Source organism: Falco punctatus, assembly GCF_963210335.1.
Source record: "Falco punctatus genome assembly, chromosome: 13".
Taxonomy (NCBI): domain Eukaryota; kingdom Metazoa; phylum Chordata; class Aves; order Falconiformes; family Falconidae; genus Falco; species Falco punctatus.
Genome location: NC_137593.1, coordinates 29770290 through 29787576, shown reverse-complemented (window position 1 = coordinate 29787576; position 17287 = coordinate 29770290). Strand labels below are relative to the sequence as shown.

At 62.3% G+C, this 17287-nt stretch overlaps 2 protein-coding genes across 3 annotated transcripts in view; one reads left to right on the top strand and one right to left on the bottom strand.

Moving 5' to 3' along the window:
* Positions 1–2417: 2417 nt before the first annotated feature.
* OLFM2 (olfactomedin 2) lies at positions 2418–15698 on the bottom strand. 2 transcript variants are annotated; one of them, XM_080409283.1, is made up of 6 exons: positions 15496–15698; positions 9873–10022; positions 8686–8841; positions 5816–6035; positions 5224–5330; positions 2418–3871 (listed from the first exon to the last, which is right to left on the bottom strand). In XM_080409283.1, the coding sequence occupies exons 1-6, from the start codon at positions 15631–15633 to the stop codon at positions 3194–3196; spliced, it is 1449 nt and encodes a 482-aa protein (XP_080265409.1). In that variant the 5' UTR covers positions 15634–15698; the 3' UTR covers positions 2418–3193. The 2 variants fall into 2 exon arrangements, with proteins under 2 accessions (XP_080265409.1, XP_080265408.1); XM_080409282.1 differs by lacking the exon at positions 2418–3871 and having other exon boundaries at positions 3976–5330.
* MAST1 (microtubule associated serine/threonine kinase 1) overlaps positions 15632–17287 on the top strand; it is a gene marked incomplete at its 5' end in the record, with an annotated part of 16363 nt that continues 14707 nt past the window's right edge. Inside the window, 2 exons of the mRNA XM_080408981.1 lie at positions 15632–15704; positions 17110–17174. Of these exons, the coding sequence (XP_080265107.1) occupies positions 15632–15704; positions 17110–17174 (138 nt within the window). The remainder of the gene's footprint in view (positions 15705–17109; positions 17175–17287) is intronic.

The window sequence follows — 17287 nt, the reverse complement described above, 5'->3', positions numbered from 1 at the left end:
CCGACAAAACCCACCCCTTGCTTTTCTGGAAACCACTGGGTGAGAAACAAATGCTCCTCGGGATGAGCCCAGATTAATATCCCGGTCCACAGGTCTCTTGGATACAGCTCCTGCCAAAGCGGGGGAGCCTCGCTAAGGCACTAATTGCTAAATAATTACTGCGGGGGGGGGGTTGCCAGCCACTGCCCAGAGCTGGCAGGCATGTGGCTGCACGTTGTACACCCTTTGCACGATGCGAAGCCTTCCATCATCATCCTCCTCCTCCTCCTCACCTGGCTTGGCTCACCACCGTTCTGGCCGTGCCAAGCCAGGCGCCGGAGCCCTGCTTGCTCTTGGCCACCAGCCTGTGGCAAATTAAAACTCCCCGCAGGAGCGAGACTGAAGGTACAGAGGGAAAAGTGGCTGGCGGGGGCTTGGCTGAGCCCCCCCAGGTCCCATCCTGCTCAAGGGGCTGGGGCAGCGCTGCTTCAGCCAGGGCTCAGGGCGGTGGGGTCCATCACCTTCCCACAGACACAGCCCAGCCGGGATGCAGGAACGGAGCTGGAAAAGCAGGGATGTGCTTCAGTGGGGGCTGGGGGGGGGGGCTCAGCACCCAAATCCAGCACCCTGATGGTGCCAAGGAGCTTCCCTGGGTGTCTGGATGATGCTCTGCAGAAGGAGCATGCAGGGGGCTTCTGGGCCACCCCGTGTCCCCCCAACAAGCCCATCGGCATGGTCAGGGGCAAGCTGAGCTGCCCAGCACCCCAAAACATGCCACCATAGGGGGGGGGGGGGGGCGGTGTGTGTGTGTGTTGCTGAGATCCAGCATCACCACAGCCCTCTGATCCCACTCCTCTCGCAGCTGATGGGATTAGGGGGGATTATCCTCTTGTTCCTCCCTCCCCTCGAGGAGAATAACCGTGAGAAGGTACTTCCAGCTTTGCTTTTATGCTCTTTTTTTATGCTCTTGACCCAGGTGCTGGCCTGGACCCCCTCTTTTCCCTGCCCCTCCCCCCCACCCCACCCACCCCCGCCCCCAGCCTGTGAAGCTCCCGGAGCTGCGATGGGTTGATGTGATTTGTAGGGGCTTTCACGCACCCTTGTCCCCATCCCCATCCCTGTCCCCATCCCCACGCAGCTCTCTGCCCAGGTTTGGGGGTGGGGGAGGTCTCTGCTGGCAGGGTGTCATCCCCCCCGCCACCCATTTCCAAAGCATCCCCCAGGGGCCAGGCTGACCCGCAGCCCTGGGCAGCACAAGCGCCACGGCTCGGTTTTATGGGACCATTTTAAGCTTTGTTACGCCTGACGATGCCCATGGGAGGTTTGCCTGAGTGGTCAGGCTGCCTGCCAAGTCCCTTTCTCCTCCAGCCCTTCGTCCCCTCCCACCCATCTCCCCCACATCCCCTCCATCCCCTCCACATCCCCTCCATCCCCTCCATCCCCTCCATCCCTTTCATCTCTTCTGCATCGCCTCCATCCCTTACATCTCCTCCATCTCCTTTCATCTCCTCCACCCCTTCATCTTCCCCACATCCCCACCATCCCTTCCACCCGCTCCATCCCCTCCACATCTCCTCCATCTCCTCCATCCCCTCCATCCCTTTCATCTCCTCTGCATCACCTCCATCCCTTACATCTCCTCCATCCCCTTTAGCTCCTCCATCCCTTCATCATCCCCACATCCCCACCATCCTCTCCACATCTCCTCCACCCCCTCTGCATCTTCTCCATCCCCTCCACATCCCCTTCACCCCTCCACACTTCCTCCACATCCTCTCCATCCCCTTCACATCTCCTCCACCCCCTCCACCCTCCCACATCCCCTCCACCCCCTTCAAATCTCGTCTGTCCCCTCCATCTCCTCCACCCCCTCCACCCCCTCCACATCTCCTCCACGCCCTCCACATCTTCTCCACCCCCTCCACCCCTCCACATCCCCTCCATCCCCTCCACCCCCTCCACATCCCCTCCATCGCCTCCTCATCTCCTTCACCTTCCACATCGCCTCCATCCCCTCTACCCCCTCCATCCCCTTCACATCTCCTCCACCCCCTCCACATCTTCTCCACCCCCTCCACCCCTCCACATCCCCTCCATCCCCTCCACATCCCCTCCACCCCCTCCACATCTTCTCCACCCCCTCCACCCCTCCACATCCCCTCCATCCCCTCCACCCCCTCCATCCCCTCCATCCCTTCCACATCACCCCCTCCATCCCCTCCACATCCCCCCCACCCCCTCCACATGTCCTCCATCCCCTCCACATCACCCCCTCCATCACCTCCACATCCCCTCCACATCTCCACCCCCTCCACATCCCCTCCATATCTCCTCCACCCCTCCATCCCCTCCACATCCCCTCCATATCTCCTCCACCCCTCCATCTCCTCCACCCCCTCCACATACCCTCCACCCCCTCCACATCCCTCCATCCCTTCCACATCCCCTCCACATCTCCACCCCCTCCATCCCTCCTCAACCTCCAGGCAGCAGGTTCCCTCTCCCCCCCCAGGCTCAGGATCCCTCTGCCCTGGCTTCGTTGGGTGCCCATTTGGGGATGAGCCACCCACGCAGGGTCTGCTCCCCCCTGGCAGGGTCTTCTCCCCCCTCCCCCAGCAGGGTCTGCTCCCCTCCCTGCTTGCTGCAGCTGCTCCATCATTTATTTCCCTTCCCTTCCTCCTGGCCTCACCCAGCTCTGCTGTAATTTCCCCAGCGCCGCACCCGCATGCATTAAACATGCCCATAAACAACATCGCTGGCTGCCGGCGCATCTGGGAGGGGGCTGGAGATGACAGAGGGGATGCAGAAAAAAGGGGGGGGGGGAACAGAGCCATCAAATGACAAATCATAATAATTTTTTAAAAAATCGGGGGGGGGGGAAATATCAGCACAAGCCCCATCAAACGTCAAAGAGCCTGGTTTTATTTGCTGTCAAAATAAAGATGCCAATTGAAAATAAATAATAAAAAAAGAAAAAGAATGAAAAAAAAACCAACCGAGGTCAGCTCAAATGAAGGCAGAAGTGATCCATGCGCCATGACCCGCGGGATGAAACCGAAGGAATATATATTAAAAAAAAAAATACAAATCAAAGAGGAGGAGGAGGAGGAGGAGGAGGAAGGCTCCGTCCCCTAGAGAATGGCTGAGGCTGACGTGTAGAAAACCAAAAAGCTGGAGGAGGGAGAGCAGAGGAGTCCGGCGTGGGGAGATGGGGTCACAGTTCCCCCGACGTCTTTATGACGTGGAAGAGCGTGACGTTGTAGATGACCTGGTGGCCGTTGTTCCAGGTGTAGAGCACCCTCTCCCGCGGGTTGTAGTCCAGCATGGATATGTGGGAATACTGGTTATGGAAGGGAATATCCGTGTATTCGTAGCTGGAAGTGTTTGTGTAGTAAGCAAAATAAATCTTGGCACCGGCCAGGTGGGAATTGGTGACGTAGAGGGTCCCGCAGATCATGAAGGATTCTCCGGCGCTTCGTTTGGGGTAACCCGTGTCCCAACTCCTCAGGACCTCCAGCGTTTGGGGATCCACCCGGCTCACCACGATGTTGCCGGCATTTTGGTTGGTGGTGTAGACGGCCCAAAGGCCGTTCTCGTCCACCATGAAATCGATGTCGGAGAAACCACCCCAAGAATAAGGGAAAGTGTTGTTGTAACCGGCGCCGGCCAAGCTCCGCTGCACCAAGACGCTGCGGGAACGAAAGTGGTACTTCACCGCGATGTTACTCTGGTATTTGTTGTAGTAGAGGGACCCGTTGAAGACCACGTGGCCGGTGCCGGCCCAGGGATGCGGGAGAAGATGCTGCACAAAATTCTGCCCCGTCACGAAATCGTTCAAGGTCCGAAATTCCAAGACGCGTCGCCCTTTGTAGTAACCGTCCATGTACCACACCTGCAGCGGGCTCCGGTTATGGGGTGCTCGGCCCAAATGGGGCTCCCCTCCCCCCATCCCCCCCACGATGAGCCCCCAGGACAGCCAGACATCACCCACCCCCCCCACAGCCCCCCACCCCAGCACACGCCGGGATACACCGTTTTCCCAGCTTCCCCCCTTGGAACTGGGGGTTCTGGATCAACTGCTTGGTTAATTGTTAATGCTTCGCTAAAAGCAGCCGGCTTGATGGGGTTCCCCAGCCTGCAGAGACAGCGCGTCCCCCACGTGCAATGGAGCAGAGGGTTGGCACCCCAGCGAGCGGGCACCCTGGCACGGGCATCCCAGGTGGGGTGCACCCCAGGTGCATGAGCAGCGTGCACCCCAGGAGGCACGCACCAAGGTGCTGGACCCCAAGCAGCGTGCACAAGCAGCGTGCACAAGCAGCGTGCACCTCAAGGAGCATGCACCAAGGCACCCCAAGGAGCATGCACCATGGTGCCTGGACCCAAGCAGCATGCACAAGCAGTGTGCACCCCAGGAGGCACGCACCAAGGTGCTGGACCCCAAGCAGCGTGCACAAGCAGTGTGCACAAGCAGCGTGCACCCCAGGGAGTATGCACCATGGTGCTGGACCCCAAGCAGTGTGCACAAGCAGCATGCACCCCAGGAGGCACGCACCAAGGTGCTGGACCCCAAGCAGCGTGCACAAGCAGTGTGCACAAGCAGTGTGCACCCCAGGGAGTATGCACCATGGTGCTGGACCCCAAGCAGTGTGCACAAGCAGCATGCACCCCAGGAGGCATGCACCAAGGTGCTGGACCCCAAGCAGCGTGCACAAGCAGTGTGCACAAGCAGCATGCACCCCAGGAGGCACGCACCAAGGTGCTCAACCCCAGGCAGCATGCACAAGCAGCGTGCACCCCAGGGAGCATGCACCAAGGTGCTGGACCCCAAGTAGCATGCACAAGCAGCGTGCAACCCAGGGAGCACACACCATGGTGCCTGGACCCCAAAGAAGCATGCACAAGCAGTGTGCACCCCAGGGAGCATGCACCATGGTGTCTGGACCCCAAGCAGTGTGCACAAGCAGCGTGCACAAGCAGCGTGCACCCCAGGGATGTGTCCCCATGGGGGCACAGCCAGGAGCGACACCGCAGCACAAGGCAGGTGGGTTGCAGGGGACACGGCGCCTGAGGGGTGCTGGGCTTTTGCAAAAATTCGGAGCCAGGAGCTGCCCCCCTCCAAAATTCCCCTCTGCTGGGGTCTGGGAGAGTTTTAGGGAGAGACCCCCCAGAATCCAGCCACGCAGGAGCCACGGGGAGGCCAGGCTGGGTTGTCCCCCCATCCCGGTGGGTGCCCCTGCCACTCACCCGGCTGTCGGCACTGGGTGTCATCGTGTCGGTCATCCACGACCCGAAGCGGGAGCCCGACGCGCGGATGGTGATGGGGTTGCTGACACCCGTCAGCTTCCCGCAGCCTGGGATAAGGGAAAAGAGTTTGGAATTAGGGAAGGGCAACCGGGACCATCACATTGCCCAGTTCCCCCCAGTCCCGTGGGCATCATGGGGTGGGACCAGGGTTGTCCTTCACCCCAGGGAGCCCCAGGAGTCTCAGGAGCCGGGGGACAGGGCAGCAGGATGGGGAATCCTTAAGGAAAAAGCACCGCTGGGCTCTGGCAGCTATTCCTGAGCAAGGAAAAGTGGTTCCTGCCCTATCCCAGTGCCCGGCCGCACCAGTAAACTCCCCATCGGCACATACTGGAGGATGCTGGGCTGCCAGGATTATTATTATTCGGAAGATATCGGCAGTGCAGCAGAACAGGAGGTCCGGCGAGCACGTGGGCAGAGCGCACGGCAGCCGCAGGCAGGGCTGGGCTCTCAGAAATGGGAAGCTGGCAGCACTGCCTGCCCTGCCCGCACCCGGAGGGACCCCTGCATCCCTGCCTGGGGGTGGGGGTCGTACCCAGTTTTTGCATGCAGGCGTGCAGCCGTGCCTCCAGCAGCAGCACCCGCTGCTGCAGCTCCTCGTAGTCGTAGGCGCCCATCTCCTCCTGGATGGCCAGCAAGCTCCCGGAGAGGTTCCTCACCTCCTCCTTCAGGTGCACGATCAGCCTTGTGTCTGACTTGTACTGATCCAGGACGGGCATCAGGGGCAGCAGCTCCGTCATCTTGTCCTTGAGTTCCTGTTTCAGTGAAAAAAACCCCCAACCCAACCCACCCCCCTTTCAATTAATCCCTTAATTTAAGCCTGGTGATGCTTGGCCCCATCCGTGCCTGTCCATCCCTCTGGATGCCCCCAGCACAGCGGCCCTGATCCCGTGGCCTCGTTAACACACAAGAGATGAGCCCTATTCCCTAGGCTGGTAATTAATAACAATTAGAAGGCTTTGCTCGGGGAGCCGTAGCTAATGAATCACCGGCAGCCGATGTTATCGCCTCGCTCTGCGGGAGCCAGGCAGGATCTGGCCACAGAGCGATGCTTTACACAGGAGGGATGCAGGAGGGTGCAGTGCTAGTTCTGGGGGAATGAGAGCACCCTGTGTACCGCAGGGATGCTCGGCTCTGGGATTGCCACAGGGGTGCTGAGCCCCAGCACCAGCACAGGGATGCCCGGTGCTGGGAGCCCTGCAGGGATGCTTAGGCACCGGGAGTGCCACAGGGATGCCTGGCCCTGGGAACACCACAAGGATGCTCAGCCCCAGGACGATCGCAGGGATGCTCAGACCCCAGGAGTCCCCCAGGGATGCTCAGACCCCAGGAACCCCACAGGGATGCTTGGGCCCCGGGAGCCCCACAGGGATGCTCAGCCACCTGGACCGCCCCAGGGATGCTTGGACCTGGGACCACCACAGGGATGCTCATGCCTGGGACCATCACAGGGATGCTGGGACCCCCGGAGACCTGCAGGGATGCTCAGACCCTGGGAGCCCTGCCAGGATGCTCAGCCCTGGGAGTCCCACAGGGATGCTCAGACCCCGGGGAGCCCCACAGGGATGTTCAGGCACCTGGACCGCCCCAGGGATGCTCAGCCCTTGGACCACCACACAGGGATGCTGGGACCCCGGGAGCCCTGCAGGGATGCTCGGACCCTGAGAGCCCTGCAGGGATGCTCAGCCACCTGGACCGCCCCAGGGATGCTCGGCCCTGGGATGACCACTGGGATGCTCGGATCCCAGGAGCCCTGCAGGGATGCTTGGACTTCCAGGCTCTGCAGGGATGCTCGGACCCCAGGAGGCCCACTCGATCCTGCCAGGCTGGTGCCAGCCACCGCACTAGCATGGCAGGGAAGCGATGCGGGGGAAGCACGGCAGCAAGCTGGCCCTGGCTGCAAGCCACTCCACCGAGTCTCCTTCACTCAAGGACGCTGCAAATCCACAGCCAGCACCTCCATCCTGCTCTGCAGCCCCTGGCCCCGCTCACTGTCCCATGGCTCAGTGGATTTTCCCAGGAACAAGCCTGGCTCACCAGCACCTTTCCTCCCTCCTCCTTTTTCATTTCGGGACAGTATCACAGGGCCAGCATTCCCATGTCTCGGTGGGATTGCATCCCGGTCACAGGGCTCAGCACCTCCTGCTGTGATTAAACCAGCCGAGACATTTGCTGCAGCTCAGATGTTTAATCAATGTCTCATCTCTGCAACTGTCAGCGCCCAGCGTCCACCCGAGCATCCTCCATCCTGTTTCAGTGCCAAGAACCAGCCGCTCCCGAGACAGAAACACTCTTTTAGCTGTCAGGATGAAGCCTTGAGGTTCCCAAAATAAACCAGTGCCCCAGCGGGAGGGCAGTAATGGGATTTCTTGGGGGTGCAAAGCTGCTGCAGCACAGACAGCATCGAGTGGCCGGCTGCATCGATCAGCGCGGGGCGCTGACGGCTGTCACCCGTCAGGTGGAAATCATGGCTTTGCCAAGGAAGAACCATGTTTCGTTTAATTAAAGGTGTCGATTTGCAGCCAGATGGGCTGGGAATTGGCCATCTCTGCTGTCCTGTCACGGGCACAGCTCTCCCCACAGGATCCAGAGAGGCAGCAGGATGTGGCCCCGGCTTGGTTTGCCATGCACACGGTGCAGCCATCGTGGCTGGGCACCCTGTCCCAGTCCTGCACTGTGCATCCACGCTGTATGCTCAGGTGCCACGGGGATGCTCAGCTCTGGGATCACTGCGGGGTTGCTCGGCCCTGGGACCTCCACAGGGATGCTCAGCCCTGGGAGCACCGCAGGGATGCTCAGCCCTGGGAGCACCACAGGGATGCTCAGACCTGGGACCACCGCAGGGATGCTCAGGGACTGGGACCTCCACAGGGATGCTCAGGGACTGGGACCACCGCAGGGATGCTCAGCCCTGGGAGCACCACAGGGATGCTCGGCCCTGGGAGCACCGCAGGGATGCTCAGACCTGGGACCACCGCAGGGATGCTCAGGGACTGGGACCTCCACAGGGATGCTCAGGGACTGGGACCACCGCAGGGATGCTCAGGGACTGGGAGCACCACAGGGATGCTCGGCCCTGGGACCTCCACAGGGATGCTCGGCCCTGGGACCACCGCAGGGATGTTCAGCCCTGGGACCTCCACAGGGATGCTCAGGGACTGGGAGCACCACAGGGTTGCTCGGCCCTGGGACCTCCACAGGGATTCTCGGCCCTGGGACCACCGCAGGGATGTTCAGCCCTGGGACCACCCCTGCACGTGGGACCCTTCCCACAGTGCCCACCCACAGTGTAGCATCACGCAGCACCATGAGCTCCAAGCCAGGCTGCCCAACCCAACAGCTGGTCCCACGGGTGCGAGAGGCATTGGGGGTGGGGGGCGGGGTGGGGGAGGGGCACGGTCTCACCTGGAAGCTCTTGGCATTGAGGCTCTTCTGGCTCTCAGCAGCCACCTTCAGCTGGGAGTCCAAGCCCTTCATCAGCGACTCGGTGTTGCGCACATACTGGAGGTCCCGGTAGGTCCGGAGGTCCAACACCTCCATCGACTGAGAGATGTTCTGCACCTGCGTGGTGGGATGGGGGGGGTGGTGTCTAATTAACACAGCTCCCTGCTGCTAATGAAGAGGTCTGAACTGAGGAAATTTGGGCTGCGGAGACAGAGAAAGGATGGGGAAAGGAAAAGCAGCCCCCAGGACCAGCCTGGGGTCACCAAGGAGACCCCACCCCGGCATCCCCATCCCCAGGGAGCCAGAGGATGCGCTGCTCCTGGCATTTATGTAAACGCTTGCGAGAAAACTCATCCCCCTGCAGCTTTAATGTGGAAAATAACCCGTTTTACTCATCCTGCTTCAGCTGTTATTTGGTTTTTTAAACCACCCGAGCGCACATTTCCCAGCCCTGCTCTAGGAGCTTCCACTCTTTAATTTCATCTGCCGCAGCTGGGAAAGTGATTTTATTTCCAGGCTTTCAAATGATGGGAACGTGACCGTGTTCCTCAAACGGTTCTTTATTTATTAGCACCAAACCCGCTGGCATTTACGGTGCCACCACCATGGAAAGGAGCTGCTTAAGAGGTGGTTTTGCAGCCACGTTGGAATAAAAGTTTAATCGTGGCGTGGTAAAAACCAGGGGGAAATTAAATGAGCTCCGCTGCGGGGAGGGGATGGCGCGTGGTTTCTGCCGGGATCATGGGGGGAAACCACCCAGGATCCACTAAACCCAGCATTTGCCTCACGGGGTTGCTTGGGATTTTTCTCCTCCGGGTGGATTTCATCCCTGCGGTGGGCTCAGAGGGGGCATGGCCAGGTGCTGGTGGCACCGTGGACACGGTGGCAGTGACATCCCTCCGGCAAACCTAAACGCCAGGCAGGAGGATGCCAACGCCCCTTGCCACAGCGGGATGCGGGAACGCTAAGGATGCTCGTACCGGCTCTTGGCACGCCGATGGGACACCCCCGGGGTGCACCCACGCTGCAAGGGGCTCCCCCACCACGGAGGTCCACGCTACTGGGTGAAGCTGTGCGGCCTCCCAGCCACAAATGGACCACCTCGTTAGCCGGCGATGCTAATTAGTGCCTGGCCGGCCGATGCTCACCTTCTCCATGAGCTGGCGGAGCTGGTGGCTGCGCAGGTCGCGGGAGCAGGTGCCCTGGACGGGGATGACGGCCGTGCAGAGGCATTTGCCGTCGGGGGCTTGCGCCGAGGTGTAAACCTGCCAGCCCTCGTCGGGGCTCTGGAAAAGGGTCTGTAGGAGAGAGGAGGGGGGATGTCAGGGCCCTGAAGGATGCCCAGAGCCCCCCACATCCCCCCCAAGCTGCCCACATGCGCCCCAAAACCACAGGGGCTGGGGCAGCTGCTGGAGCATCCTTCCCTCTCGGTGTCACCTGGCTGGGGAAAAAACAGCAAGTGACCACGTCCCAGTGCCAGGAGGAGCCCATCAAACCCTTCCTGATCCATCCCCACCCCCATCTCCACCCCCATCCCATCCCCATCCCTGTGCAGTGCCAGCAAAAAGTCCGGCGCTGAGCGCATCCCTGCCCTGCTCGCCCCGTGGAGCTCCTCTGCATCCCATCACCTCAGAGCCCCTTTGCCTTTTCCCTTCCTTCCCGTTTTTTATCCAGGTCATTTTTATATTCCGCTCCGTCCCCGTCCCCGTCCCCCGCCCTTCTCCCAGCCTCATTTCACTGCAGCATTCTGCTCCAAATCCAGGGATTTCAGCTTCCCGGTGGGTCCCGCGCCAGCCATAAAGCAGCAGGATGGAAGGAGATGACAAGGAAATGCTCTTCATCATCTCCCACCAGCCAGCCCCGCATCCCTCTTCTTCCTCCCGCACCCCCAGCCCGCTGGTATTTCCCACTAATAGAGTCACTGAGGCAGGAATTGCCTCTGCCACACCCGGAGCTACGAGTACTAATTATTTATATATATATATATATGTCTCCTCGACAGAGGCAGGGAAGTATCAGCGCATCCCCCTGCCCCGGTGGACACCCAGGTGGTGGGTACCCAGGTGGATACCCTCGCACCCCCGGCTGAGCATCCCACCAGCCCCACCGCCCTCGGAAAACCCATTTTTTTTGCATCCAGCAGCAGCTTTTCCAGGTGGATCCAGGCTTGGGGGTGTGCTTTCCATCTCCCCACGCAGCTGAGGATGGGGACGACCACTGCAGCCTCCCACTGCCCCCCCATTTTTGCCCCACTCACCCCCAAAAACCAAGCAGAGGAAGGTCCCCTGCACACACACACCCCCCTTCCTCCTCCCTTTCACTTGATTTAGTCACGCCACAGATCGGTGTTTTTTGCACTGGGCTATTTAGCCTTTCATGGGTAATTCATAATTATTAATTATGAAGATCAAGAGCAAACTCATCGCTCTCCCAGCCCCTTCTGCACCGAGCCGGGCGAAGATAAACGATCTGTTCCCCGTAACAAGCCAGGGACGCTCCTTTCCTTTCCACGCAGCGGTTTTAACGTCATGTTTCCTATCCGAAGGGATTTATTGGACACGGTGCTGGCTAAACACCCCGCTCCAACCTCCCGTGCGACGAGGATAAATTAGCTGATGGCAGCGTAAAACTTGCCCATCACCGAGCAAATCCCTGAGTTATCGCAGGGGAGGGGGATGGATAAATAGAGGATTTATTCAGCCCAGCTCCGACGTGGAGGAGATGGAGCCTGGCCGGCACGGGATGCCGGGAGCCCTCGGAAGCCCCAGCTGGTGATGAGCCACATCATGGGATAACGAGCCCTGAGGCAGGCGCTGGTGACGGTCACTGGCTGCTACGGCAGGTTAATTAGCGCATCACACGATTCTATCGATAGACACGTTGGGAAAGACTTAATGCACGGCGCTGGGTGCTCCCACCTCCCCAAATTAGGGGCTCCCAGCTGCTCTGGGTACAGCACAAGCACCTCATCTCCTACCCCCAGGATGCTGGGAGCATCGTGTGCGCTAAAAGCATCATTTTTCCATCCCCCATCCTGAAAAGAAAAGCTACTGAGATGCAAGATCCCGGGAGCGAGCTGGGCAGAGCATCTGCAGTCGGCGAGGAACCATTTCCCTTTACCCGCGACCCTCCTGGCGCTGGCTGAGCGGCAGGCGGCCATAAATACTTTATAGAGGGCTAATGCATAATTAATGGCAGGCAGCAGCCCGTGGCGGGCAGGATGAGCGCGGGCAGCGCTCCGAGCCACCGATTTGGAGGTTGGCAGAGCTCCTCCGCCTGCCAGCTCGCTCCTCTTGGCGCGGCGCAGACACCCTGGGGTCCATCCCCAGTGGCCCTGGGATGCGGGTGAGCATCCATGGGTGAGCGCCAGATCCCAGGGCAAGATGCTTTCCCGTTGCAGCTCCAGAACTGCATCCAGCTTTTTTCCCCTGCAGATAACCCCCCAGGGATGGAGGTGGAGGGCAACGCTGCCCGCGCCTGCCCACTGCGGCTCGGGGGCCTGGCGGTGGCGGCTGCCGCTGCCGACGGGATTATGAGGTTAAACGCAGCCTGTGCAATCTGTCACTGGGTTATTAATTAGAGCTCCCCGGGAAAGCTGCCTGTTCACAGCTTGGGAGAGGAGAAACTGCTGACACCCTCAGCTGCGGTGCAGCAAGATGCCGGAGAGCCACAGCCGGGGGAGGGGGGGGAGAATTCAGAGCACCCCAACCCCTCTCATGGGGGATATGGGCATCCCCAAGCAGCCAGGAATCCTCGCTCAGCCCCTTGCCCCAGCAAAGCAGCCAGTGGGGGGGGGGGGGGGGGGGGAGGCATGGGGGTCCCACCAAGCATCCTCTGAAGCATGGAGACCCCGCATCGGCACAGGTGGTAAAGGGAAAAGCTCCTTCGTGCCTCTGCTCCCGCTTTCTGGAGAGGGGCTGCTCCGGAGGATGCTCCAGAGGATGTGCTGGAAGATGCTCTGGAGTATGCTCCAGAAAATGCTCCGGAGGATGCTCCAAAAATGTGCTGGAGGATGCTCTGGAGGATGTGCTGGAGGATGCTCCGGAGGATGCTCCAGTCTATCCCAGCCACCAGCTGGAGCGCAGTGCTGCCGGCTCCAGGAGCTGCAGTGTCGGTGTCACCACGAGCCACTGATGGGAGCACCAAGGCTGGGATGGGCAAGTCCAGCTCTGGAGCTCCCAGCAGGAAAGGATCCGCTGTTTTCTAGGAAAAGACTTCCAGCATTCCCAACCAGCAAAAGGCCATAGCGGGCATCACCGCGCCCGGAGCCAAAGGCGAAAACCGGTTTGTTCCAGCATCCCAGGGAAAAGCCCAACCTGGCTAAATCCTGGTGGGATATCAGGATATCAGCTCCCCAACCGGCACGCCAGCTCTTTGCCACGGCCGCGCCGGTGGCCCCTGGCACGCCACGATCCGGCACGTCGCGGCGGTGGCTCCCGTGGGCGGCTGCGCCAGCCCATTCCAGCCGCATTAGCAGCGCTCCCCTTTCCCGGTGATTAATGATTTTTATACCCAACACCGAAGAGTGACTAATGATTAGCCAATTATTGTAGAGCAGCGCCTGCTTTACCCCGAGCGCGCCGCCAATTGCCCTGCACCGTGATTGCCTCTTCGGTGGCGGACCCCCACCACCACGCGTGGGGGGCTGCGGTGACAAAGGCCACCGCGCTCATCCTCAGCAGAAGCCCAGCCAGGAATGGTAGCCCCCAAAAAAGGATCCCTAGGGAATGTTGCCAGGGCTGCAGGGAAAGACCTCGACTGGGACTGGCAGCCCCCCCAAGGTGGGGGAATCAGGGGACTGGCAGCCCCCCAAGGTGGGGGGAGCAGCCCAGTGTCTCCCAGCGGCTTTGCTGGGGGAGGGGGGCTCATTGCCAGGAGTGGGGGGCACACAATGCCGGGTGGCAGCCCAGATGCCAGGGGGTTCAAGGGGAGGGGCTGTGCCAGCTTCTTCCTCCAACACCCCCAAAACAGATCCCCCCCCCAGCCCCGGCATCCCAGCGTGGCGCTGGCAATAGCACTAAGCACCCGCCGTGGCAGAATTCCCCACCAGGACCCCCCAAATGGGGAGGTTCTGGTTACTGGTGGGGGGTTTCTTACCAAAAAGGATGTGGCCCCCCCATTATGCCCCCCTCCCCCCCCCATCACCAGCTCTGGCTGGGTGCCAGCCAAGCCCAGCAGCACCAGCCGCGCAGCCCAGCCCTCCCCAGGGGCTCGCTCGTGCCTGCGGCATCACCCGGAGCCCAGCCCTGTCACTGCCATTGCAGCCCCCCAAAAAATCCCCCTCCCCAAGGGGTGCCCCCCGACCTCCCCCCAATGCTCCCAACTTGTTTTCATGTCACCCACCCAGCGCCGCTCTCACCGGGGTCTGCACCCAAGGGCTGACAGAGCCAGAGCCCATAAAGCCCCAGGGGAAATCTGGGGTGCCACTGCCTTTTTTTTGGGGGGGGGCGGAGCACCCAGCCTGGTGAGACCACCAGGAACCCAGGGTCACCCACCTCCCCAGGCCAAAAGACCCCCTGGCCATGGGGAGCAGCAGGGCCCTGGGGGGTTCCAACCCATCCACCCCCCCAAGTCCTGCCCCTGGGAATTGCCCAGCTTTGGTCTATTGGGGGAAAAAAGGGGGCCAGCAGCCCCCCAACCCCCCTGCTGGGGTCTCCTTCGTTGGACTACCCTCATCCTCCCTGGGGAGACCAGCTGCCATGGGGGGGGGGGGGGTATGCCCTGCCTGGGGGGGGGGATCCCCATACCCAGGGAGGGGGTACCCACACCCAGGGAATCCCCGGCAGAAGAGGGGTCTCCTGCACAGGAGGAAAGTGGGAGTGGGGTGTCCCGTGTCAGGGGGGTCCCCAGTGTGGCCGGGGGAGGGGGGGGAATGGGAGGATGGGGGGGGTGCCCATGAACTGGGAGAGGGGGGTCCTGGTGCATCCTGCCATGAGGAAGGGAAAATGAGGGGGGGGGGGGGGTGTCCTGGTGAGCTGCATCCAGGGAGGAAGGTAGGATGGGGGGGACCCATGAACACGGGGGTCCCCAGGGGAAGGTGGAGGGGGGTCCCCATGCCCGGGGGGTGGAGAAGGGGGGTGCCGGTGAGCCACATCCCGGAAGGAAGGTAGGATGGGGGGGATCCAGGGGGAAGACGGAGGGGGTCCCCATGCTCGAGGAGGGGGAGAAGGGGGGTCCCAGTGAGCCACATCCCAGGAGGAAGATGGGGGGGCCCCAAAGGAAGGCAGAGGGGGGTCTCCATCCCCGGGGAGGGGGAGAAGGGGGGGTCCCAGTGAGCCGCATGCCGGGAGGAAGATGGGGGGTCCCCAAGGGAAGGTGGAGGGGCGTCCCCAAGCCCGGGGCAGGGGGATGGAGAAGGGGGGTCCCGGCGAGCCCCATCCCGGGAGGAAGGTAGGATGGGGGGGATCCAGGGAAAGGTAGAGGGGGGTCCCCATGCCCGGGGGGGTGAAGAAGGGGGGTCCCGATGAGCCGCATCCCAGGAGGAAGGTAAGATGGGGGGTCCCCATGCCCGGGGGGGGTGGAGAGGGGGGGTGCCGATGAGCCGCATCCCGGGAGGAAGGTAGGATGGGGGGTCCCCATGCCCGGGGGGGCGGAGGGGGGGGGTGCCGATGAGCTGCATCCCGGTGCCGCCCAAGCCCGGCGGGTGCCGGTAACGGTGGCGCAGCTCCTCACCGCATCCCGAGCATCCCCCCAACCCTTCCAACCCTCCAACTCCCCCAGCCCCTTTCCCCCGCCCCCTTCCCCCCCTTCCCGGGTCCCGGGCCGACTCACGATCTTCTCGGAGGTGCCGGCCCGGGACACGGCGGTGCCGTTGAGCCCCACCAGCGAGGGCAAGGTCTGGGACATCCAGTTGGTGACCATGGCCATGGTGCTCAGCACGGCCCCGATCTTCAGCAGCGGCACCGTCATGTCGCCGTCGCCGCCGCATGCCCATCACACACACCCCCACCACCTCCCCTCCCCCTCCCCCACCGCCTCCGGTACCCACCGGGGCGAAGCGAGCACCGGCTGCCCCCCCACACACACTTCCCCCGCCGCCTGCGGAGCCCCCCGAGCCGCGCTGGTTCTTATAAACGGGGTCGGCGCCGCTCCGGAGTGACGTCGGCGCCGTTGGCACCGGGCCAGCCCGGTACGGCCCCCGGTTTAGGGCGGGTCTGGCCGGGATGGACCCGGTTTAGGGCGGGTCTGGTAGGGATGGATGGGTATGGAATTGGTTGGGGGGGTGGGGGTCCCACCCGATCCCAGTTCGAGGTGGTCCCGGTTCGGGTGGTCTCACCCTGTCCTGGTTTAGGATGGTCCCGGTTTGGGGTTGGTCCCTGTTCGGGGTGGTCCCATCTGGCCCCGGTTTGGGGGGTCCCGGTTCGGGTGGTCTCATCCTGTCCCGGTTTAGGATGATCCCGGTTCGGGGTGGTCCCATCTGGCCCCGGTTTGGGGGGGGGGTCCCGGTTCGGGTGGTCTCACCCTGTCCCGGTTTAGGATAGCCCCGGTTTGGGTGGTCCCATCCGGCATGGCACAGCACCATCCAACCCAGCTCCCTTTGGAGCAGCCCAGTGTGGTCTGACCTGGGGGAGCAGGACCTCCGGAGCCCCTCGGTCTGGGGGAGCAGGACCCCCGGAGACCCCTGGTTTAGGGGACCAGGATCAACGGAGACCCTGGGTCTGGGGGAGCAGGACCCCCGGAGACCCTCGATCTCAATCTGGTACCAGCACCAGGGACCTCAGCACCCCTCAGGCTGGTTTGGAGGCTGCAGCCACCCTTGAACACCCATCACCCCAGGGCCCCCCCCACCCCTTTAGACGCCCCACAAGGTCCCCCCACACCCCCCAAATCCTCCCCTCCATCCCCACCGTGACCCACAGCTGCGGGGAGGATGCGACCCCCACCCCGTAGCCCCCCACCTGCTGCCACCCCCCCCCCCCCCATCCCCACAGCAGCGAGTTCCCTGGGGTCCCCCCGGGACACCCCCAACCCTCTCACAGCAGCTCCGCGAGTGGGTGCCCCCCCCCCGACACCCCCCTTTCCCCTCAGAACCCGACCCAGTGGGGGGTGCAGCGAAACCCCCCAAGGCTTTGAGCATCCTCGCCCTAGTGGCGCCCCCCTCCCCCGTGCCACAGTCACATAGTGCCACCGCGTGGGGACAGACGCACCGCACAGGCAACCACGGGGAAAGACCCCCCCGACCCCCCCCAGAGCCACCCACCCCGCGGGTTTTGGGGTGCTCCTGCCCTCCACGCTCGGCTGCCACCGCAGAGGGGACAGGGCAGCACCCACAGGGACAAATGTCCCCACGTCCCCTGGGACAAGGCCCTGGTAGGTGGGAAACGCCCCAGCAGGGGCTGAAGGGGGGGGGCTTCTCTCTGATTCCCCCCCCCCTCAAATACCCAGGGGTCCCCGAAGTGGGGGTCGGGCCCCAAGGGGGATCCACGCTGGGTGCAGCCGCCATCGGAGACGTGGGTGTCCCCACGCTCTGACCCCCACCTGCCACATCAAGGACTTGGGGGATTTGGGGGGGGGCGGTTGGGGGGGTGTCAACCCCACAGCCATGGGGCAGAGCTTCCAACCC

Excerpts from the sequence above, each read along its gene's own strand:
- OLFM2 (XM_080409282.1), bottom strand. The coding sequence starts at position 15,633 with ATGACGGTGCCGCTGCTGAAGATCGGGGCCGTGCTGAGCACCATGGCC. Across the intron at positions 6,036-8,685 it reads TCAATGCCAAGAGCTTCCAG|GAACTCAAGGACAAGATGAC; the intron begins GTGAGACCGTGC and ends TCACTGAAACAG. Across the intron at positions 5,331-5,815 it reads CGCCTGCATGCAAAAACTGG|GCTGCGGGAAGCTGACGGGT; the intron begins GTACGACCCCCA and ends CCCTTATCCCAG.